We start from the raw sequence: 27,332 nt of genomic DNA, 5'->3' as shown, positions 1-27,332 counted from the left end.
ACCAGTCCATCCTCAAGGAGATCAGTCCTGGGTGTTCATTGGAAAGAGTGATGTTGAAGCTGAAACTCTAATACTTTGGCCACCTGATTTGAAGAGCTGACTCATTGGAAAAAATTGTGATGCTGGGAAAGATTGAAGGCAGGTGGAGAAGGGGACGACAGCGGTTGAGATGGTTGGATGGCATCACCGACTCGATAGACATGAGTTTGAACAAGCTCCCATAGTTGGTGTGGACATGCAAGCCTGGCATGCTGCAGTCCATGGTATAGCAAAATGTCTGACAGGACTGAGTTACTGAACTGACTGAGAAGACTCTTGAGAGTCCCTTGGACTACGAGAAGATCAAACCTGTTAATCCTAAAGGAAATCAACCCTAAATATTCATTGGAAGGACTGATGGTGAACCTGAAGCTCGATACTTTTGACATCTGATGCGAAGAGCTGACTCATAGGAAAAGCCCCTGATTCTGAGAAAGATTGAAGGCAGGAACAGCAGGGGATGGCAGAAATTGAAATGGTTGGATGGCATTTCTGATTCAGTGGACATTGAGCAAACTCCAGGAGATAGTGAAACACTGGGGAACCTGTGTGCTGGAATCCCTGGGGTCCCAAAGAGTTGGACATGACTCAGTGACTGAATAACAACAACATTGACTTCTCTCTAGCTGTGAAAGCCCTGGGAGGCATATTCGTCCTTATAAGGCTGTTTTGTCTATATGAGAATCTGTTGTTTAGTGTATCCTTCTTCATTAATTATCTTAGCTAATGTTCTGACTGACTTGCCTTAGCTTCTACCTCAGCACTTGCAGCTTTACCTTGCCTTTTCTTGTTATGGAGATGGATTCTTTCCTTAAACTTCTTGAAGTAACCTCTGCTAGCCTCCTACTTTTCTTTTGTACTTTCGTCACCTCTCTCAACCTTCTTAGAATTGAAGAGAGTTCGGACCTTTCTCTGAATTAGGCTTTGGCTTAAGGGATTGTTGTGGTTAGTTTGATCTGTGCAGACCTCTGAATCTTCCTCCGTGTCACAAATACAGCTGTTTCACTTTCTTTCATTTGTGTATTCACTGAAATAGCACTTTTAATTTTCTTTCAGAACTTTTCCTTTTCACAACTTTGATAATGTTTGTTCAAAAAGGCCTACTTAGCTTTTGGCCTGTCTTGACTTTCTACATGCTTTTCTCTCTGTGTTTAATTATTTCCAGCATTTGATTCTAAAGTGAGGGATATATGATCCTTTCTTTCACTTGAACAGTTGGAGGCCATTGTAAGGTTAATAATTGTCCTAATTTCCATACTGTTGTGATTCAGGGATTAGGGAGACCCAAGGAAAGGGAGAGAAAGGGGAATGGCCTGATGGTGGAGCAGTCAGAGTACACACAGTGTTTATATTTATCAAGTTCCTAGTCTTATATGGGCATTGTTCATAGTGCCCCCAAACAATTTCTCTAGTGACATCAGAGATCATTTGATCACAGAGCACCATGAAGTTTCATGAGTCTTATGAAAATATGACATAGGAATGAAATGAGCAAATGTTGATGGAAAAATGGCACCAGTAGATTTCTTGGTTGCCACAGACCTTTAGTTTGTAAGAAAGGAAATAGCCTGCAAAGTGCAATAAAATGAGGTAATAGCAATAGTAAATAACGTTGTACTTACCCAGGGTCTCATGTTTAGCAATTACTGCTGAAAATTAGGAAGTAGATTTCAAAAGACTTTTGTGCAATTAGAATGGGTCATTTTATTACAGATGTTTGCTGATTACTTTATGCTTAATATTATGCTAAGGTCTTGGGCTGTGTATAAATAAGGAATTCCTTATCCCAGAAAACTCCATCATCTGTTTGGATAGAGAGAGGAAGACATAGAAGAAAGGACATTTATCTCTTCATTCATTCATTGCACACATGCACACACACAAACACACACAAACATACATTACCTACTGTACACCAGCTACTGTGTTGACTATACTTAATTGCTGTACAACCCTTACAACAGTACTGTAAGCCAGATATTATTATAACTGTTTTGAAGAGGAATAAACTGAGGCTCAGAGAATTCCTGAACCACAGATTTAGTCTTCAACAAATCTAGAATTCATGATCTTTCCAATAAAACAGTGTCAGTTATGAAAATACATGCAGAGTGCTGTGAGATTGTTGAAAAAGAAGCAATTCAGTTTTATTTGGTGACTTGGAAATATGGGAAGGAAATAAATAGAGTTATGAGGGTGATTAGGAAAGATTACAGAGGAATCAGGCTATGAAATATTTCAGGAAATGAAGTAACCAGTCTATGAGTTAAAATATGTCTTGTGGACATAGGAGTTTATTCTAGACAAGGAAAAGCACAGAAGCAGGAATAATAGTGGTGTGTCTGGAGGAATATGCAATCTTGAGCGTAAAGGTGGGGTTGTGGTCTTCAGTTAGCTGAAAAGTTCTCTCCTTTTCTACCAGTGACAGATTCATGCTATAGTTCCCTCTCCTGATCCTGCCTCACTTCTGCCCCTGCCCTTTTATACTCATTGACTTACTTATTTTCATGTTACCGTGAGATAGCCAGAACCTGGATCCCCACATTATAGATGTGAGAACTGACATTAAGAGAGTAAGTGACTTACTGGTTAATGGAGATTAATGGTTTTGGAAGGATCTGTAAAAGCTAGTCTAGCTGATCACTAAGTAAGTAGTCTTTCCCACATTTTTGTTTTAGATTTATCTAGTATATGCCTCGGAGAAGGCAATGGCACCCCACTCAGTACTCTTGCCTGGAAAATCCCATGGACGGAGGAGCCTGGTAGGTTGCAGTCCATGGGATCATTGAGTCAGACATGACTGAGCGACTTCACTTTCACGCATTAGAGAAGGAAATGGCAACCCACTCCAGTGTTCTTGCCTGGAGAATCCCAGGGACGGTGGAGTCTGGTGGCTGCCATCAATGGGGTCGCACAGAGTTGGACACGACTGAAGAGACTTAGCAGCAGCAGTGTATGCCGAAATTCTTTTAGCAATGGGATGCTCGTTAATTTTAAGAAAGTAATTTCACTGTTCACTTCTGACTAAAATTTTATAAATAAAAACACTTCATCAACCACATGCAAAACAGAGGTATCAGCTAAATGTATTAATTTTTTCTTATTTTAAGTGACCACTTTGACCTCATTCTACTTTGATCTCATTCTATTTTCAGAGAAAGAATACACAAAGTGATATATTTTCTCTCCTGACAGTTCTCCAGATATTAAAAGACAGTTCTGTTTTCCCCCATTTCTTCAGACTAAACATCTTTAGTTCATTCAGCCATTGCACAGAATTGTGTTGAAATTAAAATGCGTGCTTTATGGGGATATAATGGATAGCATTGTGACTATAGTTAGTGACACTGTATTAGGTATTTTAAACTTGCTAAGAGAGTAGATCTTAAAAGTTCTCATGGCTTGGAAAAAATTTTAAGAAGGTGATTGCCAATTAAACTTATGGTGGTAATCATTTTGCAGTACAAATACCAAATCATTATGTTGGGCACTTTGGAACCCGTATAATGTTATATAGCTATTATATTTCAGTAAAACTGGAAATAGCACATTCTTTGTGAGGCATCACTTCGAGATAGTTTCACATTTTAGAACCATGGTTCATTTTAGGATGTATCTTTTGGAACCTCCTTTTCAAGTGTTTCAGAGCCTCACAGTGAGATGGTGATTGGTTCTTGCCCTGTGCTCTCTTTCTGCCCATTGTATAGTTCAGTTCAGTTCAGTCGCTCAGTCGTGTCCGACTCTCTGCGACCCCATGAATCATAGCACTCCAGGCCTCCCTGTCCATCACACTCCCGGAGTTCACTCAAACTCATGTCCATCGAGTCAGTGATGCCATCCAGCCATCTCATTCTCTGTCGTCCCCTTCTCTTCCCGCCCCCAACCTTTCCCAGCATCAGAGCTTTTGAACTGTGGTGTTGGAGAAGACTCTTGAGAGTCCCTTGTACTGCAAGGAGATCCAACCAGTCCATTCTAAAGGAGATTAATCCTGGGTGTTCATTGGAAGGACTGATGCTAAAGCTGAAACTGCAGTACTTTGGCCACCTCATGCGACGAGTTGACTCACTGGAAAAGACTCTGATTGTATATTTACGTAAAGCAATTGTTTTGTGGTTTCTTAACAAGTTATCTTTCTGTTAGATTGTGAGTTCCTTGAAGATAGACATAATTTCTTATCTTATTGTGCCTTGGTGCTTGGCAATAGTAGGTGTTAGTTAAATATTTGTTGAGTACATTTATCAGATAATGGGATGAGCCCTGATCTGATACTTAAAACTTTAATGGTATCTTCTTCTGTCCATTTTCCTTTTCTTTTAGTCTGTGGGTTTTTTTTTTTTTTTTTTAATGAGAATTTCCTTTTGGTATACCCAATGAAATACTACTTGGTCATAAAAAGAATGAAACGTTGCCATTGGCATCAATATGGATGGACCTAGAGATGACCATTCTAAGTCAAGTAAGACAGACAGAGACAGTTATCAAGTGATAGTTTGCTTATATTTGGAATCTAAAATATGACACAAATGAAGTTATTCACAAAGCAGAAACATACTTGCAGACATAGAAAACAAACATATGGTTACCAGAGGGGAAAGGAGGTGGGGAGGGATAATTTAAGATTTTGGGATTAGAGGATACGAATTACTATATATAAAATAGATAAATGTAACATCCTACTATATAGCAGAGAGAACTATATTCAATATCCTGCAATAAACCATAATGGAGAAGAGTATGAAAAGGAGTATTTGTATATGTGTAAACTGAGTCACTTTGCTGTACACCAGAAACTAACACAACGTTGTAAATCAACTATATTTCAATAAAAACAAACATCTTAGTATATCTTGGTATTTTAGGATTGTTGTACTTTTGAGCTTATCCTTGCTTTGCATACCTCTTCTGACCTTCTCTCCCATTTTAGGCAATTATGCTATTATAGGATATTAAACTGATGATAGCTCAGTTGGTTAAGAATCTGCCTGCAACGCAGGAGACCCTGGTTTGATTCCTGGGTTGGGAAGATCCGCTGAAGAAGGGATAGGCTACCTACTCCAGTATTCTTAGGCTTCCCATGTGGCTCAGCTGGTAAAGAATCTGCCTGCAATGCAGGAGACCTGGGTTCGATCCCTGGGTTAGGAAGATCCCTTGGAGAAGGGAAAGGCTACCCACTCCAATATTCTGGCCTGGAGAATTCCAGGGACTGTATAGTCCATGGGGTCACAAAGAGTCAGACATGACTGAGCAACTCTCACTTTCACTTTTCAAGCTGATACACAGATTTGGTTTGGAAATTCCTTTATATGCTTGGAAAATAAATTCTAGTTTGGAGAGAATCAAGGAAACTTTAAATTTTAGGTTAATTCAAGTATATGTGGTAACCAAGGAGAAATAGATTTCCTGGCCTTCATTTCCTAGTTTGGTGATGACAATAACTCACACCCTGATTTGATGGAGACTGCTGATATCAGCCTAAATTTCTCCAGATGTCTTGGGCATGTAGAAACTTTGAAATTTTTGTTTGTCTGTTTTTTGTTTTCCTAATAAGATTAGATCCTTTACCCCTTAACTACTCTGTTGTGGAAATATCAACCCTCATTGAGATAGTCTCGTTATTTTCTCCACTTTTGGTCTTTCTCCATTTTATCTGTTTTTTAATAGCAATTGCTGTTCTTGCATTTGTTTACACGTTGTTTATTCACTCAGTATGCGTTTTCTACTGTGATCTAGGTATTGTATTCGATCCTAGGTATAAGATGGAGAAGAACACAGGCATAACATTTGTCTTCATAGAACTTAGTAAGAGATATAGACATAACCAATTCATTAAAAATAAATTGTAACCTATGAAAAATTACCTATCACGAATAGAATTAGAATCAGGTCACTCCTGTGAGTGAAAAAACTTTAATGTACCTTGTTGTTGTTCAGTCACTGAGTTGTGTCTGACTCTTCGAGTCCCCATGGACTGCAGCACACAAGGCTTCCCTGTGCTTCACTGTCTCCCAGAGTTTGCTCAAACTCATGTGCATTGAGTTGGTGATGCTGTCCAACCGTCTCACCCTTTGTTGCTGCCCCCACTTTCTTCCTGCTTTCAGTCTTTCCCAGCATCAGAGTCTTTTCCAGTGATTCAACTCTTCACATCAGGTGGCCAAAGTATTGGAGCTTCAGCTTCAGCATCAGTCCTTACAGTGAATATTTAGAGTTGATTTGCTTTAGGAAATCATGTACCTTATCAACAGACCTTAAAAATCCCAGACAGTCATCTTAACAGATATAGAAAAAGCATTTAACAAAATTCAATATCCATTTGAAAGAAACTCTTCAAAATTAGGAATTAAAGGTAGATTCCTCAACCTGATAAAGGGCATGTATAAAAATCCTATACTTAGTATAATACTTAATGATAAACGGTCGAATGCTTTCAACCTAAGAATAAGAACAAGGCAAGGAAGATCCCTCCTATCGTTTCTGTTTAACATTCTACTGGGAGTCCTAGGTTAGAAAGCAAGAAAGAAGAAGAAATAAAATATTGATTGAAATATCTTTATCCAAAAATGACATAGTAATCTATGTTGAAAGCCCCAGATAATCTACTAAATACAACTAATAATTGAAATTCCTATCTTCAACAAGATACAAAGTAAATATATAGAAGATCGATTGTATTTCTTTATGCTAGCAGCAAACAATTGGAAACTAAAGTGTTTTTAAAAACTCATATTTTGTATTATGAAAATATTTTTTAAAAGACTTAGGGCTTCCCTGGTGGCTTAGATGGTAAAGAATCTGCCTCAATGCAGGAGATGTGGGTTTGATCCCTGAGTTAGAAAGATCCCCTGGAGAAGGGAATGGCTATCCACTCCAGTATTCTTGCCTGAAGAATTGCATGGACAAAGAATCCTGGCAAGGCAGTTCATGGGGGCTCAAAAGACTTGGACCTGGCTGAGGGACTAACACTTTCACCTTCTAGGGTAAATATAGCAAAATATATGTAAGGCTTTGAATGAAAAACTATAAAACATTCCTGATGAATTAAATACCTAAACAAATAGATATATCACATTCATGAATTGCAAGACTCAATATTATTAGAGGGTCCTTTTTCTCATATTAATTTATAGAATCAGTGCAATTCCAATAAAAATTCCAGCTATAAAAAATAGATACTGACAAGTTTTTTCTGATATTTATATTGAAATGCAAATGGTATAGAATAGTCAAAATTTTGAAAAAGATCAAACATTTTTAGCTTTATACCATGTAATTTTAAGGCTCATTTAAAAATAGTAACCATATCAGTATGGTATTGGCAACAAAAATAGAGAGGTCATCGGCACAGAATAAAGTCAAGAGATAGACCTACATATACTTGGTCAGTCAGATTTTTACAACTTTATAAGTTCATTCATTTTAGTGAGAATAGTTTTTTCAACAAATGGAGTTGGTACTATTTGGACATTGAAATACCGGAAAAAAAAAAGGCAGCCACAGCAGCATCACTTCCATCTTACCCTTATACCACATAGAAAAATTAATCCAAAATAGTGTACAGACCTAAATGTAAGAACTAAAACTAAAATTTCTGAAAGAAGATCATTGTGACTTTTTGCTAGACCAAGTTCCCCTTGCTCCTTAGGACAGAAAAAACACAAATGTAAAGGAAAATTTGAAATATTAAACTTTATCAAAGTCACACACTCTGATCTTTGAAAGATATTCTTTAAAGAAATGAAAAGGCAAGCTGAAGAATATTAGAAGAAAATATTTGCAAAACACATGCCTTGTAAAGGTTTTGTATCCAGGATATCTAAAATGAAAGTGAAAGTCGCTCAGTTGTATCCGACTGTTTGCAACCTCATGGACTGTATAGTCCATGGAATTCTCCAGGCCAGCATACCAGACTGGGTAGCCTTTCCCTTCTCCAGGGGATCTTCCCAATCCTGGGTTTGATCCTGCATTGCAGGCAAATTCTTTACAAGCTGAACCACAAGGGAAGCCCTCTCAAAATTCAATCTGAAGAAGATAAACAGCCTGTAAAACATGGGCAAAAGAGTCTGTCAAACACTTTATCAAAGAATACATAGGTAAAAAATAATCTTAAAATAATTTTTTTGTTGGAGAGGTAGAACATAATCCCATGAAAAAAATTCAGTACTATTAGTTGAAAACTAAAATCATAACGAGAAACAACCAGACAACTATTAGAATGGTTAAAATTAGACTGCATGCCAAAGGGTGATATGGAGGCAGAGCAACTAGAATTTTTATGTATTGCTGTAGGAATGCAAAATGATACAGTATTGAAAAACATTTTGGAGTTTGGTATGATATAATAGAATCTTATCAATTAAAACATACTTACCCATATGACCTAGTGATTATATTTCTGGGTATTTACTCAAGAGAAATGAAAACATTTCCCCACAAAGACTTCTACATGAATGTTCAGTGAAGCTTTAGTCATAATGACCCCAAACAGGAAATACCTCAAATGTCCATCAACTGACAAGTAAACAACTTGTGTTACAGCAGTGCAATGGAATACTATTTAGCAATAAAAAGGAACGAACTGATGCTGGTTACAGCATGGTTGAATCTCAGATATTGTGCTAAGTAAAAGGAGCCAGATACAGAAGGAAATCTTTATAATTTCATTTATATAACTTTCTGAAAAGGTAAAACTAGTGAAAAAAAATCAGATCCGGAGTTGAGAGATTAGCAGTTAAGTTCTAGTGCATTAGCCTAGCATATGTATACCCTTTTTTTTTAAAAAAAAAATTATTTTAATTGGAGGACAGCCACTTCACAATACTGTGGGGGACCCTGCCACACATCAACATGAATCAGCCACAGGCGCATATGCAAGCTCCGCCCCCCACCCTGCCCCACCCATCCTGAACCCCTCTCCTACCTCCCTCTATACCCCATCCCTTTGGATTGTCCCAGAGCACTGGCTTTGAGTGCCATGCTTCATTTTTTTAACTTGCACTGGTCATCTGTTTTACATATGGTAATATACATGCTTCAGTGCTATTCTTTCATATCATCCCACCCTCGCCTTCTCCCACATAGTCCAATAGTCTGTTCTTTACGTCTGTGTCTCTTGCTGCCTTGCATATGGGATCATCATTGCCATCTTTCTAAATTCCATATATATGCATTAATATACTGTATTGGTGTTTATCATTCTGACTTACTTCACTCTGTATGATAGGCTCCAGTTTCATCCACCTCATTAGAACTGACTCAAATGTGTTCTTTTTTTTAAATAGCTGAGTAATATTCCATTGTATATGTGTACCACAACTTCCTTATTCGTCTGCTGATGGACATCTAGGTTGCGTCCATGTCTTAGCTATTGTAAACAGTGCTGCAGTGAACATTGGGGTACATGTCTCTCATTCAGTTTTGGTTTCCTCAGTGTGTATGCTCAGCACTGGGATTGCTGGGTCATATGGCAGTTCTATTTCTGGTTTTTTAAGGAGTCTCTGCACTGTCGAAAGAAATCAGAGATGACACAAATAAATGGAGAAATATACCATGTTCGTGGATTGGAAGAATCAGTATAGTGAAAATGAGTATACTACCCAAAGCAATTTATAAATTCAGTGCAAACCCTATCAAGCTACTGATGGTATTTTTCAAGGAACTAGAACAAATAATTTCATAGTTTGTATGGAAACATACACCCTTTATTATCTGGTCTTATCCTACCTTTTCTAGCCCTACTGCTTTCTTTTACCTTGTAAATACCTGGTTCTGATTTCATTGTATGCCTTCAAGTGCTCTTCTAGTCCCTTAAGGATAGGCTTGACATTAAAATGCTTATTAAGTTTTAAGGTAAACAGCTTCAGAGTTTAATAAAATATACTCCCTAAAGAACAAATTAAGCAGTTAGGAAATATGATGGAAAGCAACCTACTTTAGGCAAAAGTGATTGTCAGGGTAAAGTAAGTATAAAGCAGCAGTTCTGTGGCAAGTCTGTGGATTATGAAGAGTCTACAGCAACATGGAGCTGGTACCAGCATTCTTGATAGCTCAACCCTGTCATCTTCAGGTTCTACTAGTTATTAAATTCCATGAGAATGTTACTAATTTTATATGCATAAAAATCACCTTGTAAAGGGAATGGGGGTTGATTAAAGGTATAAGTCCTGGGTTACATCCCATAGATTTAGATTTGAATTCTGTAACAAGGTAGAGCCCACAAATATGCATTTTTAGAAACAAATAGTAGGTAATGAAATTGAAGAACTACATCTTAAGAAACACTGCTAAAGAGTCTTTTTTTCAACTTACTGTCTTGTGTATCACCTTTTCCATTTTCAACATAAGCAGTTTATGCCTTCTTTTACTACTTCTTATCATGCTGTTTTAATATGCATGGTTAATAGATTTCCTCTCTTCTGTTTCCTTTTTAATTCTTTGCTCTACTGCTAGATTTTCTTGTTTGAAAAAGTAAAAAGTTCCTATTACTATTCAATATACATGGTTGAAATTTGACACTTAGAAGAAAGTCTTTCAATAGATATTAGTTTCTTTGTCTCCCCTTTCTTTCTTGAATCCTGGGATAGAAATTGCCTTGCTCTGTTTTGAAATAATTCATTTCCGACCATATTCCTCCTCCAGTGTTGATTGTAGAACGTTTATGAATTGAAGTGTGAAAAAAGTAAAAATTGCCAGTAATTCTACTTTTAACTACAGTTAACATTTTGCTGCATTTATTCCCAGTTTCATTCTATGTCTTTTGTATAAATAAATGTTTTACAAAATTGAGATAGACTATGTTTGATGCTTTAAAATCTGCTTTTTTTTTGCTTGCAATATTACATCATGGTAATTTTTTATATTTTAAAATACCATTGAATCATATAATTTTTAAAACCTGTACTATGATTTGTTATAACATTTTATTTTTGCTGGTTATTTTGAGCTCCCCTCATTACTGATCTTTCACTGTAGTATGCTATAGTGAACTTTGTTGAACCTCAGTGATTATTTTTCTTCGTAAAGATGCCTAGAGATGTACTTCTGCATGAGAGATGATACACACTTTAAAATTTTTAGATATATTCTACCAAATTACTCTTTAGAGAAATCTTATTTTAAATTGCTGTCAATGATATGCTGATTTGTAGTCTTGCCAGTAGTTTGTGATATTAAAAAAACCAGAACTCTTGCTAAGACTTCAGTGTTAGAACTGAGACTATAAAACTCTTGGAAAACATAGGGACAAAGCTTCATGACAGTGGGTTTGGGAACAATTTATTGTTTATAACACCAAAGCACAGGAAGAAAAGAAAAAGTAAGTGAGTCAGACCTAATCAAAATTAAAAAGTTATGCATGAAAGAACAGTGTCCATAGAGTGAAAAGGCAACTTACAGTATGGCAGAAATATTTGTGAATCATATATCTGATAAGGGATTAGTATCCAGAATATAAAGAACCCCTATGACTTAACAACAACAAAAAAACCCAATTAAAATAGTTCCTACTACAAAAAACCATGTGATATGATAGAGCTAATCCTATAGTTGTAATTGTATTTCAGTATATAAATATATCAAATCAGCACATGTATACATTACATTTATACAATGTTATATGTCAGTTATATCACAATAAAAGTTTTTAAAAATAAGCAAAGGGACTTGAATAGGTATTTCCCCAAATAAGATACAGGTGACTGGTAGGCACATGAGAAGATGCTGAACATCATGAATAATTAAGGAAGTGGAAATCAAAACCACACTGAGATACCACTTCATGCCCATTAAAATGACTGTTTTATATATATATATATAAAATAACTCGAACCAGACAAAAAGTAACAAATGTTGGCAATTTGACGCTTTAAAATCTGCTTTTTGGGGGGCATGAAGAAATTGGAAGTGTTGTACATTGTTGGTAGGATTGAAAAATGGTACAACTGCTGGGGAAATAGTATGTCAGTTCTCTAAAAAATTAAACGTAGAATTACCACATAATCTATCAGTTCCACTTCTGAGTATATATCCAAAATAATGGAAAATAGGAGGTTTTACAGAAAAGCAGAACAAAAAGTGGAAGCAACCCAACTGACTGTCGACTGATGAATGGATAAGCAAAATATGGTATGAACCAGAATTCTCCATTTACTACAACATGGCTGAATCCTGAAGACTTTAGGCTGAATGTTTCATAAGCCAGATGCAGAAAAGGACAAATACATGTTATTCCAGTTATAAGAGGTACTTATAATGGTCAAATTTCAGCAGGTAGAATAGTGGTTATTATGGGCTGAGAGGGGGTGGGAATGGGGAGTTAGTTAATGGATAAAGACTTGCATTGTGGATTGATGAAACAGTCTGTAGTTGGATAGTGGTTGTAGTTGCATAATGTGAATGTATTTAATGTCACTGAACTGTATACTTTAAAATGGTACATTTGGTCTGAATATTTTATTACAGTAAAAAAGAAAAGAAAAAAAGAAAAGTCTTGTCCGTTTGGAAATAAATGTTTTCAGTTCAATTTTCTTTTAATTTTTAATTAATTAATACACTTGGTTTATTTGCTCTTTTCTATGTAAGCTTATATGTTTCTACTGTGACTTCCTTAATAATTTTTAAAATTTATAAGAACATCTTATATATTAATGAGATTATCTCTTCATTCATTATGTGTTTTGCAAATATTGTCCTCGTTTACAGTTTCATTTTATTGTGCTTTTGGAGACATGGAAGTTTGTTTGTGTTTACACGAATGGACTTTCCTTTATAGCTTTTCCTTCTGTTTGTGCTTAGGAGAGCCTTCCCATCCCGACATAGCTTTCAGTGTTTTTATTTCCCGAAGTGCCGTACGCATACTGGCTGTACTGCGAACACGAGGTTTTAGGATTGGAAGAGCCCTGAGAGGGCATTTAACCTAGCCGCTTTATTTTACAGGCGTGTAAACTTAAAGCTTAGGGAGGCTACCCTGCCATGGTAGTCAGTAGCAGACCCCAGAACAGCCAGTCACTATCTTTTGACTTTTAGCCCAGTCTGTTCTCTACTGAGCTTAAAATAATTCTGCTTTATGGATGATGAACACAGAGTATCTTTATTTGGGTAAAGGTTCAATGATATAAGAAGCAAAGAGGTAAACAGAAAACACAGTTACTAATGAAAATTATTTGACAGTCATTATTGATCATTATGCTTCCTAAATGACTGGAAATTTTGCTCATAGTAAAGTTGTTTTGAATACTCCCCTTCTAGTTATAATTATTAGGCTTCTGTTAGAATTAATGGAACATTTATGTTTAGGAATAACACAACCAGACATGGAACAACAAACTGTTTCAAACTAGGAAAGGAATACCTCAAGGCTATATAACATCACCCTGCTTATTTAACTCATATGCATAGTACATGATGTAAATGCTGCACTGGATGAATCACAGGCTGGAATGAAGATTGCTGGGAGGAATATCAACAACCTCAGATATGCAGATGATACCACTCTAATGGCAGAAAGTGAAGAGGAACTCCCACATCCATACATCCATACATGACTACCGGAAAAACTATAGCTTTGACTAGACAGTAGTCATATATGGGTGTGAGAGTTGGACTATAAAGAAAGCTGAGTGCTGAAGAATTGATGCTTTTGAACTATGGTGTTGGAGAAAACTCTTGAAAGTCCCTTGGACTGCAAGGAGATCCAACCAGTCCATCCTAAAGAAAATCAGTCCTGAATATTCATTGGAAAGACTGATGCTGAAGCTGAAACTCCAGTACTTTGGCCACCTGATGTGAAGAACTGACTTATTTGAAAAGACTCTGATAACTGGGAAAGATTGAATGCAGGAGGAGAAGGGGATGACAGAAGATGAGATGGTTGGATGGCATCAGCGACGTGATGGACATGCTTTGAGTAGGCTTCGGGAGTTGGTAATGGGCAGGGAAGTCTGGCGTGCTGCAGTCCATGGGATTGCAAAGAGTCAGACATGACTGAGTGACTAAACTGAACTGAACTGAAGAGGAACTAAAGAGCCTCTTGATGAGGGTGAAAGATAAGAGTGAAAAAGCTGGCTTACAACTCAGCATTAAAAAAACAAAGATCATGGCATCTGGTCCCATTACTTTATGGCGAATAGATGGGGAAACAGTGGAAACAGTGACAGACTTTATTTTCTTGGGCTCCAAAATTACTGTGGATAGTGACTGCAGCCACAAAATTAAAAGGCACTTGATCCTTGGGAAATTAGACCGCGTATTAAAAAGCAGAGACGTCACTTTACCAACCAAGGTCTGCATAGTCAAAACTATGCTTTTTCCAATAGTCCTGTACAGATGTGAGTTGGACCGTAAAGAAGTCTGAGTGCTGAAGAATTAATGCTGAAGTTCCAGTACTCTGGCTACCTGATGCAGAGAGCCGACTGATTGGAAAAGACCCTGATGCTGGGAAAAATTTGAAGGCAGGAAGTGAAGGGGGCAACAGAGGATGAGATTGTCGAATGGCATCATCACTCAGTGGACATGAGTTTGAGCAATCTCTGGGAAATAGTGAAGTACAGGGAAGCCTAGTGTGCTACAGTCTGTGGGGTCACAAAGAGTCAGACACCATTTAGCAACTAAACAAACGAAAAAAAATATTTAGGAAAAAGGGCTTTTCATCTTATAGACACAATTAAACATTGGCCTTTAGAACAATCTGATAGAGTATTTTGTGTGCATTGTTGGTGTAATCTCAAATCCTGTAGGACCCAGTGGTGTACTATAAATAACCTACAACTGAGTAGCATTTTCTGGAACCCTCTTGTCTCATACTCTGTAAGTTGTCACATATTTATGATTCTGTTGATAACTATAGGTGTTACAGTAGTGATCTTTTTGTTTAAATTTGTGTGTTTGAGCAGCAAGATATACAAGGACTGCATCTTTGAATATCTGAGGTGAAAATGTATAGAGGGAAAAGCAATGGAACATTGCCTTGTAGGTTTTGCCATTAACTTACTAGTTGTTTGTGGGTAAGTTGTATCCCAGGATGATTTTAAAAAGCCTCTGACTTGGGTCCTTTCTAACTCTGAATATCTAATATGTAATATGCTGCTTCTGCTACAGAATCTTAGTCAGATTTTTTTCAAAAGAGTAGTTTCATAGTTGAAACAAATGTTTGTAGGTGTTGATGGCTTATAGTGTTTAAAATAAGGAAATGAATAGAGGCACTGGAAGATTTCTGACATTACCAAAAAAAGTGTAATTTGAACAAAGGAGGCAGAAATTCACTTTTGAGATTTGTGCTTGAGAGAAAGTCACATGATATATTATTTCTCATTTTCTAGGTGACAGGTTTGATTTTCTTGTGTTCACTGGGAGACTAAGTCTCAGTTTTCTTTAGGGGCAGTTTTTACTTTTTGGTGCCATGTTGTGTTAAGTCTTTTTTTTTTTTTTTTTTCGTTAAAAAATGGTAACAGGTGGCATTACTATGAAATACATTCTTAGCCTTTTGTTTAAATTAATGTGGAATTCGAGTCTCAGAGAGGGCCTCTAAATTGGATTAGTAACTAATAGTCACTAAGTGATAGAATTGAGATAATGCTTTTCAACATAGTGATCGTTAATTTTATACAGTCTCAAGGAATTCCCCAAAATTGGAGAATGTGGAATTCCCCAAAAGTGGAGAATCACTGCTTTAGATCCACCAAAATAGTGTTGTAAAGAAGTCTCAAGTGGATCAGCCTGATATGCATGAAATTTAAGGACCCATCAAAATAAACTTCTACGCTCCTTAGAGGCAAACCATTAAATACAGACATTCATTGAGCCTGCTAGGCTCCTCTGTCCATGGAATTTTCCAGGCAAGAATACTGGATTGGGTTGCCATTTCCTACTCCAGGGGATCTTCCTAACCCAGGGGTTGAATCCCCGTCTTTGTATCTCCTGCATTGGCAGGCAGATTCTTTACCACTGAGCCACTGGGAAGTCTTCAAAATAATGACTACACTCTTCGTAATAGAAGCAGTGCAAGACCAGGAGACAATGTAATGATGTTTCTAAGTGCCAAAGAAATAAAATGTCAACCTGGAATGCTATATTCAACAAAAGTATCTTTCAGAAATGAAAACTGAATTAAGACTTTATTTTTCATACAAAAGCTACAAGAGCTATTAAACTATCGAAGTAAGTTCCTCAAGCTGAAGAAAATGACACCTAATAGGAAATTAGATTAACACAAAGAAACGAAGAGAAATGGTAAAAATATGGGTATATTTTTTCTTTCATTTAAATTTCTTTAAAAAATAATTGACTTTATAGATGTAAAGGTATGGAAAGAACACAAACAACAGGAAAAGGGAATGGAAGTATGTTTTTATAAAACAAATCCTGTGTTATTTGAAGGTGGACTGTGTGAAATTAAATATGCATATTGTAAACCCTAGACCAATCCCTAAAACAATGAAACACACATAAAAGTAATTAAGTCAAGGGTTGAAATGAAATGAAAATACCTAAAATATTCAATATTTGCAAATGAAGGTAGAGGAAGATGATAAAAGAAATGAAAATCAAGACACATAGAAAACGAATAATAGGCATATAGATAATTAAATTACCTTCTCATCCTTATGAGAAGGTAGAGATTGTGAGACTGTATAACAAAGGAAAACCAATTATATATGTATAAGAAATCCACTTTAAAATATAAAGTATAAAAAAAAAACAAAAAAAATATAAAGTATAAGATTGAAATATAAATAAGAAAATAGTAACCAATATATGTGTTCTATTAATCACGTATTAATACTAAATGAAGTAAAATTCTGTGCAAGTACTATTATGAAGGCTAAACGGGGACACTTCATAATGATGAAAATGTCACTTAATTCTAAAGACATAAGTATCCTAAATGTGTGCATATATAATAACAACTTTGAAAGTCTGTGTACCACCAAAAACTAATCACTGGAACTGCAATGAGAAAAGGAAAAAAACTACAGTTGTAATTGGGCATAGAAACACTCCTTTCTCATAGTAATGTTAAAAACAACATATGAAAAATATGAATAGCATATCGACCAATTTGACTTACTTGAAATAGATAAAATGCTTCATAAAACCATACATTCACACATGCTCAGTCACTCATTCATGTCCAACTCTTTGTCACCACGTGGACTATAGCCCACCAGGCTTTCTCTGTGCCTGGAGTTTTTCAGGCAGGCATACTGGAATGAGTTGCCATTTCCTTCTCCAAGGAATCTTCCTGACCCAGGGATCAAACCTAGGTCTCCTGCATTGCAGGTGGATTCTTTTACCACTGAGCCACTTGGGAAGCCCTCTCATAACCATAGGAAAATTTATATTCTTTTCATCTGCATTTGCTACATTCATTAAGGTTAAAAAAAATGTTCTGCCATGAAACAAGTCACAGAAAGTGACCCAGAGTGACTTAAAAAGTCATGTGAGGTATGTTCTTTGACTCAGTGGAATTAAAATAAGAATCAAAAGAAACTTGAAAATTCTGATATATTTGGTAATTAACATACAAGTGTGCGTTGTAAGTTGCTTCAGTCATGTCCAACTGTTTGGGAACCTATGGGCTCTTGCCTACCAGGCTTCTCTGTTCATGGGATTCTCCAGACAAGAATACTGGAGGTAATTAACATATCTGTAAGTAAACTAAGGATCAACAGAGAAATCACAAAGGAAATTAGAAAATATTTTTAGTTATGATGGAAACATCGCATATCAACATTTGTTTTGTGCTGACAAAGTGGTATGGAAGGGAAATTTATGGTTCACATGCTTATTTATATGAGAAGAAAGTTCTGAAAGCAATGATCAAAGCTTCCACTTGAGAAATAAGAAAAGTGTCCCCACTCCACCCCACCCTTCTGCTTTCGAGAACCAAATATACCTTTACCAACCAGATTAGAAAACCTCATAATTCATGAGGCTTTGGATAGAGTACAGTTGATTCTTGAACAACTCAGGGATTAGGGGCACCAACCCTTTGCACTGCTTAAAATCCATATATAACTTATAGTCAACCCTCTGTATACCCTTTTCTTCTCTATCTGCAGTACCTCATCCACTGATTCAACCAACTGCAAATTGTATAATACTGTAGTATTTACTGTTGAAAAATAATCCATATATAAGTGAACCTTCATAGTTCAAACCTGTGTTATTTAAGAGTTAACTGTAGTAAGAAGGCTCTTGTCTTAGTACTGTCAAGATTAGTCCTAAAATATTGCTCATGTGGTAAAACATCTTAAAAGCAAAGACCCAAAAGCACAGAACTATTTTCAAGTAACTGCCTACCAAAATAAAGCTCAAGTATATTTATAGGAATAAGAAAATATTTAGCACCCATCGAGGTAAAATTCACAGTGTCTGGCATCCAATAAAGATTACCAGGCATACAAGAAAGAGGAAAGCCTGGCCCATAAAGAAAAATCAGTTAACCAAAAACAACCCGGAATTGACATAAATGTTGGAATTAGCAAATAAGGACATTAAAACAGTTATTATAACTGTTACTTAAGTTCAGAAAGAGAGAGAAAAGATTTCAAATCATAAATGACTGAAAATTTAAAAATAGCCCAAATCGAATGTCTAGAGGTTAAGACCATGATTTCTGAGATGAAAAACATACAAAGTGGGATTAACAGAAGATTAGACATTGAAGAAGAAAAGATTAGTGAATTTGAAGACATCACAGTAAAAACCAGTTTGGAAAAGTGTTTGTCTCTTTCCTACAGAGTTAAAAATACACTGACCGTTCTTCTCTTAGGTATTTACCCAAGAGAAATGAAATCATATGTCCCATCAAAGACATGTATGTTATTTGTAACCTCAAATATTTATTTGTAGCCTCAAACTGTGGAAAACAACAAATGTCCATAAACCAGTGAATGGATAAACAAATTGTTTTATATTCATACAGTGGAATTATTATTTAGTAATAAACAGATTGTCATTACATGTAACAATGTGGAAGAATCTCAGACAATGTATTTTGAATGAAAGCCATATTTTAAAAGTATATTCTGAAATTCCTTTTATCTAAAATTCTAGATAATTTGAACTAATTCATAATCACCAAGATCACACTAACTAGGTTGGTCATAACTTTCCTTCCAAGGAGTAAGCGTCTTTTAATTTCCTGGCTGCAATCAGCATCTGCAGTGATTTTGTAGCCCAAAACACTTTAAAAGCTAGAAAAATTATTTTAAAGGTGTAAGTTACCACAGCTGACAGAGAAAAAATTTAAAATCTTAATTGCTCTACATCTAATATATAAAGCGATAACAAAGCTTTCCCTGCTCCCTTCCCCTCTTCCTCCTCCAAAAAAAAAAGCGAACCCCAAGCCAGATGGATTCACTGGTAAAGTCTGTCTAATATTTAATCAAGAAGTGTTAGAAATCATTCACAAATAGAGAAAGATGAAATATTACCTAATTTATTTTATGTAATCAGCATTGACCCTGATACTAAAACCAGACGAAGACATTATAGGAAAAGGAAACTATTATAGACTGGTACAATCTAGAGGCAGAAATCCTTTATAAATATTTATAAATTGAACTCATAAATGTAACAAAATATATAGATATGTATAATATATTGATACCTCATGGTCAAGTGGGTTTTACTCAGGAATACAAGGCTTGTTTAACATTTTATATATAATCCATTGTTATTTTGCCATATTAGTACAGTGAATGAGAGAAAATCTATTGATCATTTTAATAGATGGAGGGAAAAGCATTTGACAATATTTAACAACAATATTTGGCTTCACTGGTGGCTCAGTGGTAAAGCATCCACCACCAATACAGGAGATGCAGGTTCAATCCCTGGGTCGGGAAGATCTCCTGGAGAAGGAAATGGCAACCTGTTCTAGTAATCTTGACCAGGAAATCCCATGGGCAGAGTAGCCTGGCAGGCTACAGTCCTCGGGGTTGAAAAGACACGACTTAGTGACTAAAAAACATTTAAAATTTTATTTATTAAAAAAAAATTAAGTAATTAAACTCCCAGCAAAGTAAGAATAAAAGGAAGCAACCCCACAATGGTTCTCTTTTCTTCATATTCTCACCATCACTTATCTCTTGTCTTTTTGATGGTAGCCATTCTAACAGGTGTGAGATGATACCATATTATGGCTTTTTGTTTGTATTTCCCTAGTGTTTAGTGATATTGAGCATACTTTCATGTACCTGTTGGCCATTTTTTGTCTTCTTTGGAAAGATGTCTAATCAGTTCAGTTTTAGTTGGATTATTTAGGGGCTTTTGGTTATTGAGTTATGTAAGTTCTTTTTATATTTTGGATATTAAACCCATATCAGAAATATGCTTGGCAGTCAGTGGAGTGTTCCTTGATGAAATCTACATATCATCACAGTTTTCACATATAGGGGTACTATAGTGCAGTGCCATCTGCCTGTAATGTAGGAGACCTGGGTTCAATCCCTGGATCAGGAAGCTCCCCTGGAGAAGAGAATGGCAACCTACTCCAGTATCCTTGCCTACAGAATTCTATGGACAGACGAGCCTGGTGGGCTACAGTCTATAGAACTGCATAGAGTTGAACACAACCAAGTGACTTAACACAATCACAGTCACATAAGAAATATGGCTCACCTTTCTCTTATTTCCATGAAGAGAACAATCCTTTCTCAACAGTGATATTTTTGAAGGTCAAAGTTGATGTATTTTGTGCTTCTAAAATGTTGAATCAGAACTCTTTTTATGATGTTTAATCACTAGCCAAAGTACCCAGATAGGAATTTTCTTAGGAAAGCAAAAAAAAAAAAATGTCACTAAGGACAGTTTTCCGGTAGTCATGTATGGATATGAGAGTTGGACTATAAAGAAAGCTGAGCGCTGAAGGATTGATGCTTTTGAACTGTGGTGTTGGAGAAGACTCTTGGAGAGTCCCTTGGACTGCAAGAAAATCCAACCTGTCCATCCTAAAGGAGATCAGTCCTGGGTGTTCATTGGAAGGACTGATGTTGAATCTGAAACTCCAATACTTTGGCCACCTGTTGCAAAGAGCTGACTCATTGGAAAAGACCCTGATGCTGGGAAAGATTGAGGGCGGGAGGAGAAGGGGACGACAGAGGATAAGATGGTTGGATGACATCACTGACTCAATGGATATGAGTTTGGGTGAACTCCGGGAGTTGGTGATGGACAGGGAGGCCTTGTGTGCTGCAGTTCATGGAGTTGCCAAGAGTTTGACATGACTGAGTGACTGAACTAACTGAACTTAAGGCCATGAAGGGCTTGACTGTAGCATTGCTTACCTAGACCACTGTGATTCCATAGAACTTACGTAGGTTAAGCTCCACCTTCCTTCTTTTCCTTTATCAGCATGGAATTTTCTTTTAATGTATAGTTTGATCAATTTCTGCAGTGTTCAATTGCTTATTATGAATGGAATTGTATTACATGTTAATCCACTAATCAATCTAATAAAAGCATATACATGAAATATTTGTACATTCTGATTTAATGATCTGTTTATTATACTGTAGAACCAGAAATGAGCTGGTTAATTATTAAGTAGACTTGATTCCTGAAAAGTACTTTGTAGCATACTGGAAAAATTGTGATTCCTTACCTTTTCTGATTAGCATCATTTTCACTTTTGCTTTTACCTTTTGGTCTTTTTCTTCACCGAATAATGTATCCTTTCCTTTGATTTGGTTCTCCTTCACAACCCTAATATACTTCATGCTTGGTTTTAATCCAGCTACAATTGAAACGAGTTTAAGTCTCATCTGTCTCACAAAGCCTTCTCTATTTAATCCAATATAACTTTTTTTTCTTTTCTTAAATTCTGTTCCTTTTCTCTTTAAGATACTTTAAATTGTCTTCTAGATTATATGCATTGGTGGTTTTTATTTTCTGGCTACCTTCATGGATGTTGTCTCCTCTTATCCTTGAACCTTAGAGGTAGATAAGATAGACAATATTATTCCCCATTTTGCAGATACAAAAACTAAGAATAGACAAGTTGTTTTATTTAAGCTAAGACTTCAACCCCAAAGTGCATTGCACAGTTTGCTTTCCTTATATTATAATGCCTCAAGTTTTATACTTGACTGACTACTCCCACCATATGCTGATCACATATTGGTCTGTTGGTTGGTTTGAAATAGATTGTTTCTATTCAAAACTCCATCATTGATATCTGTTTCTTTTTAAAAAGCTGCTTAATTAATTAATTAAGTGTTAAGTTTTTATTATAATGTTGAAATTTCAGTTCTTCAAAGGGACATCATGTTGTATAATCAAGATTTGAAGTTTGGACTACTGAAATTTTTCATATTCATTCATGAAACAAATGTCATTGACCTGAGAACCATATATCTAACATTAGTAATAGCTTTGGATATGAATAAATATTGATTGTATTATTTTGTTATTAATATCTGGTCTCTTCTTATTTGTACAGGAGAAATTAAACAGATTTTAGAAAATGAACTTCAGATACCTATGTCTAAAATGCTGTTAAAAGGCTGGAAGACTGGAGACGTGGAAGACAGTGTAAGTTTCATAATTACCTAGAAATAAAAGAAAATTAAGTTATGTTATTGACTAAAGTATAAAATTGTTTTTTGTTAATGTTACGTATGACAGATGGAGAAATGGTAATAGTAACTTAGTTTAAGAGTACAGCAAACAGTGTTTTTCAAGTAAAAACATTTCATAGTTAATCAGCAACATTCATTAGGTATGTAAGTGAAATCACTCTTTGGCATATTTTTCCTATTTATAAGTATTTTATAGAAGTCAACTTGACATCATTTTTTGAGAGCATTTTATCCTTTTCTCAAACCTCATATGATGTCAGTAATTGCCTTGGAATAATAATTTTCTAAAGGTCTGTCTAGTCAAGGCTATGGTTTTTCCCGTGGTCATGTATGGATGTGAGAGTTGGACTGTGAAGAAAGCTGATCGCCGAAGAATTGATGCTTTTGAACTGTGGTGTTGGAGAAGACTCTTGAGAGTCCCTTGTACCACAAAGAGATCCAACCAGTCCATTCTAAAGGAGATTAATCCTGGGTGTTCATTGGAAGGACTGATGCTAAAGCTGAAGCTGCAATACTTTGGTCACCTCATGCGACGAGTTGACTCACTGGAAAAGACTCTAATGCTGGGAAAGGTTGGGGGCGGGAGGAGAAGGGGATGACCGAGAATGAGACGGCTGGATGGCATCACCGACTCTGTTGACATGAGTTTGAGTGAACTCCGGGAGTTGGTGATGGACAGGGAGGCCTGGCGTGCTGTGATTCATGGGGTTGCGGAGAGTCGGACACGACTGAGCGACTGAACTGAACTGAAACATTACTGAAAATTTTCTAAACATTTCTAAAAATTTACTTGTTGACCTGAAAGAAGTCATACCCGGTATATATACGTTTATGACAGTGAGTGTTAGACACTCAGTTGTTTCCAACTCTTTGCAACCCCATGTACTGTAGTAGCCCACTAGGCTCTTCTGTCCTTGGAATTCTCCAGGCAAGAATAGTGGAGTGGGTAGCTATTCCCTTCTCCAGGGGAACTTCCCAACCCCGGGATTGCACCCTGCATTGCAGATTGCAGGAACCCGAAGCTCCTGCAGTGCAGGTGGATTCTTTACCATCTGAGTCACCACGGAAGCCCATATATCAAGTATTATATGATATATAGTATTATATTATATATCAATATTATATTTATATCAAGTATTTATATGGAACAAAAAAGGTAATAGGAAATATTTTTAACTTAGAAAATTTAAATGGTAAGAATATTTCTTTGTTACGTGGATAGGGTCAGGTGCATGGATGAGTTATATTTTAAGAATTTACACAAAATGTTGCAATTTTAAGCTAGTAGTTGCTATTCTCAAGCACCCATTTGCAGCCTCAGGCATAAAATATTTTATGCACATTCTTTTTCTGACAGAGTGAGTGGTAAGGGATGGAAAGAAACGAGTTAACTAAAGTTTTAGGTGTTTGAAGTAGAAATAACTGAATCTTTTCACACTAGTTTCTGAGTTGATATTTAAATACCAGGCATGGCATGAACTTAAAATCTTGAACTTTCGGTTCAACTCTCTGTCAACAGCTTCTGGTAGACATTGTGCTTACAAATATTTGTATGTGAGTCCATTTGATATATGGAGATACTCTGAGTACTTCATTAAGTTATTTATAGGAATTTCAGGTTGGCAAGATATTTATAAATTTAAGTACAAATTAGTGGTGTGCTATATTAGAGGTTATTGATATTATAATAATATCAGTAACTTCTGCTGTGCAGATGACACCACCCTAATGGCTGAAAGCTAAGAGGAATTGAAGAACCTCTTGATAAAGGTGAGAGAGGAGAGTAAGAAAGCTGATTTACAACTCAACATTCACAAAACTAAGGTCATAACACCCAGCCCTGTCACTTCATGGCAAATAGATGGGGAAACAATGGAAAGATGACAGACTTTATTTTCTTGGGCTCCAGAATCACTACAGATGGTGACTGCAGCCATGAAATTAAAAGATGCTTGCTCCTTGGAAAAAAAGCTATGACCAACCTAGACAGCATATTAAAAAGCAGAGACATCACTTTGCCAACAAAGGTCCGTCTAGTCAAGGCTATGGTTTTTCCAGTAGTCATGCATGGATGTGAGAGTTGGACCATAAAGAAAGCTGAGTGCCGAAGAATTGATGCTTTTGAACTGTGGTGTTGGAGAAGACACTTGAGAATCCCTTGGACTGCAAGGAGATCCAACCAGTCCATCCTAAAGATCAGTCCTGGGTGTTTACTGGTGGGACTGATGTTGAAGCTGAAACTCTAATACTTTGGCCACCTGACGTGAAGAACCAACTAATTGGAAAAGACCCTGATGCTGGGAAAGATTGAAGGCAGGCGGAGAAGGGGACAACAGAGGATGAGATGGTTGGATGGCATCATTGACTCAGTGGATATGAATTTGACCAAAATCAGGAGATGATGAAGGACAGCAAAGCCTGCTATGCTGCACTGCATGGGGTTCCAAAGAGTTGGACACAACTGAGTGACTGAACAACAACAACAATACTAGGGGTTAGCTAACTTTTTCTGTACTGAGCCAGGCAGTTAATATTTTAGGCTTTGTGGACTATGGAGTCTCTGTTGCAACCACTCAGTTCTGCTGTCCTAGATGAAAATAACTTTAGACCATATATGAAGCAGTGAGCTTGACTGTTGAAATACATCAATATTTGTGGACATAGAAATTTTTGGATTTTATATAATTTCACATATCAGACACTACTCTTGTTTTGATTTTTTTTCAAACATTTAAAAATGTAAAAACCATGCTTAACTGACAGGACATACAAAAGTTAAGTAGTAGGCTGAATTTTTGCACAGGCTATAGAGTTGATTGACACCTGGTCCTTTATGGCTGTTCTAATTGAAATGTAGATTTAAGAATAAAAAGAAGTGCTAACTGAATAAATCAACAACCTTGGTAGAAATAAAACAGCAAAATGCATTAGTTTACATAGCTATATCATTTATACTTTCATTTATTGGGAAACCCATGGATATGAATTACCTACCTGGCATTTTTGGTAGCCTGTAAAAAGAAAGGCAAACATTTTGAAAATGTTCTTAAAGCAATGTGTTCTGATAAGTTGTTTCTCAGTAGCCATAAGAATTGGTTGTAGCATCTACCCCCTCGTACCAAAATCTATGGATGCTCAAGTTCAGTTCAATTCAGTTCAGTCTCTTGGGACCTCATGAAGAGCAGCACGCCAGGCCTCCCTGTCCACCACCAACTCCCGGAGTCTACCCAAACCCATGTCCATTGAGTCAGTGCCCATGCTCTGCGGCTTGCAGGATCTTAATTCTCCAACCAGGGACTGATCCTGGGTCATGGCAGTGAAAGCACTGAGTCCTAGCCACTGGATTGCCAGGGAATTCCTCAAAAAAATAATTTTTTAAAAAATTTCAAAAGTACCTAATCCTTAGTAAGTCCTATAGACTTTGTTTTCAAAATATATCTCAACATAGCCACTTTATAGTATTGTTATTGCACGGCTTAATCCGTGCTGTTAGCATATCTTGCCTTGAGCAGTGTAATAGCTTAATCATTGTTTTTCCAGCTTTTTGGGGGAGGATTCTTCCTATGCATTCTCCATAGAAGAGCCACAATGTTCTTTTGAAAACATAAATTATATCGCTTCTCGGCCTTTTGGCTAAGATCAAGTGAAAACATAAATTATATCTCTCTTCTGGTAAAATATAACTTTTTATTGCACTTTGAATAAAATTCAAGCTACTCACCATGGTTTAAAAGGTATTGTATTATTTTCCCTATATTCACCTCTACAACCTCATCTTCAACCTTTCATATCTTCACTTTCCAAGCCGCAATCATAGAACCTTTTAATTCTTCTAAAATGCTCAAGCTCTTTATATCTTTATCTGACAGATGCTGTTTAGCTGTCTGGAATGCTGTACCCTCAGTTCTTCACATGGGTGACTTTTCCATCCTTCAAGTCTCAGCTTAAATGTTACTTTCTTTAACAGATGTTTGTATTTTGTAAAATGGCTCCCATCCCAGCATTTTCTATCACAGCACCATAAAAAATGGTGTTTCTTTCATCACTAGATATCCAATGCCTGATATAATAAGCATCAAATAAATGTTTGTGAAATGACTGACCTACTTGAAGTATATGTTTAATCATATCATATGTGGTTTGAGAAGGAAGATTTATTGGAAAATCTTTGGATCAGGCATAGTAAAGTGACAATAATGATCAAATGGTAAGAACAAGCTGTTATCAGTAATCATCAAAGTAAAATAATGAAAGATAAAAAATGGTAAAAGTAACTTTCCTGTGTTTGTATGCCGTATTTTTGTTTGTTTGTTTGCTTGTTAACTCTTGCAAGGTAACACAGATAGATTTCAGAATAACTTGCATATATTTGACAAAAAGATTCAGAACTTCAGGACTTCCTGGATGATTGTGAAGTTATGATTAATTGCCTATTCAGTGTTTTTTTCAAACCATGGGTCACAGATCATTAGTGAGTTGTGAAGCTAATTGAGTGGGTTATATTCAGCATTAAAAGAAAAGGTAATAGGATAAAGGATGCCAGAATATATTGCAAATAATGAGTAAGTATTAAGGCATGACAAATATAAATCAAGAGTAAGTCCCAAAGCTTGTGAAGGAAGACTCTGCCTTTAGTAAGATGGGACCTCTCATGGAGGGTCAATAATAAATTCATTAGATTGTATGCTCAGATAAGATCAGTTCTTCCCTGGTGTCCCT

General features: G+C 36.3%; 1 protein-coding gene across 3 annotated transcripts in view; it reads left to right on the top strand.

Moving 5' to 3' along the window:
* Positions 1-27,332, top strand: part of FAF1 (Fas associated factor 1) — a 514,461-nt gene that overhangs the window by 177,939 nt on the left and 309,190 nt on the right. For all 3 annotated transcript variants that reach the window (XM_055403873.2, XM_055403872.2, XM_055403871.1), the window contains exon 5: positions 22,475-22,566. In XM_055403873.2, the coding sequence (XP_055259848.1) occupies positions 22,475-22,566 (92 nt within the window). The remainder of the gene's footprint in view (positions 1-22,474; positions 22,567-27,332) is intronic.

This window comes from Moschus berezovskii, chromosome 4 (genome assembly GCF_049115385.1).
Source record: "Moschus berezovskii isolate FMDL1 chromosome 4, NW_MosBer_1.0, whole genome shotgun sequence".
NCBI classification, from domain to species: Eukaryota; Metazoa; Chordata; class Mammalia; order Artiodactyla; family Moschidae; genus Moschus; species Moschus berezovskii.
This window is presented reverse-complemented; position numbering and strand designations above follow the sequence as displayed.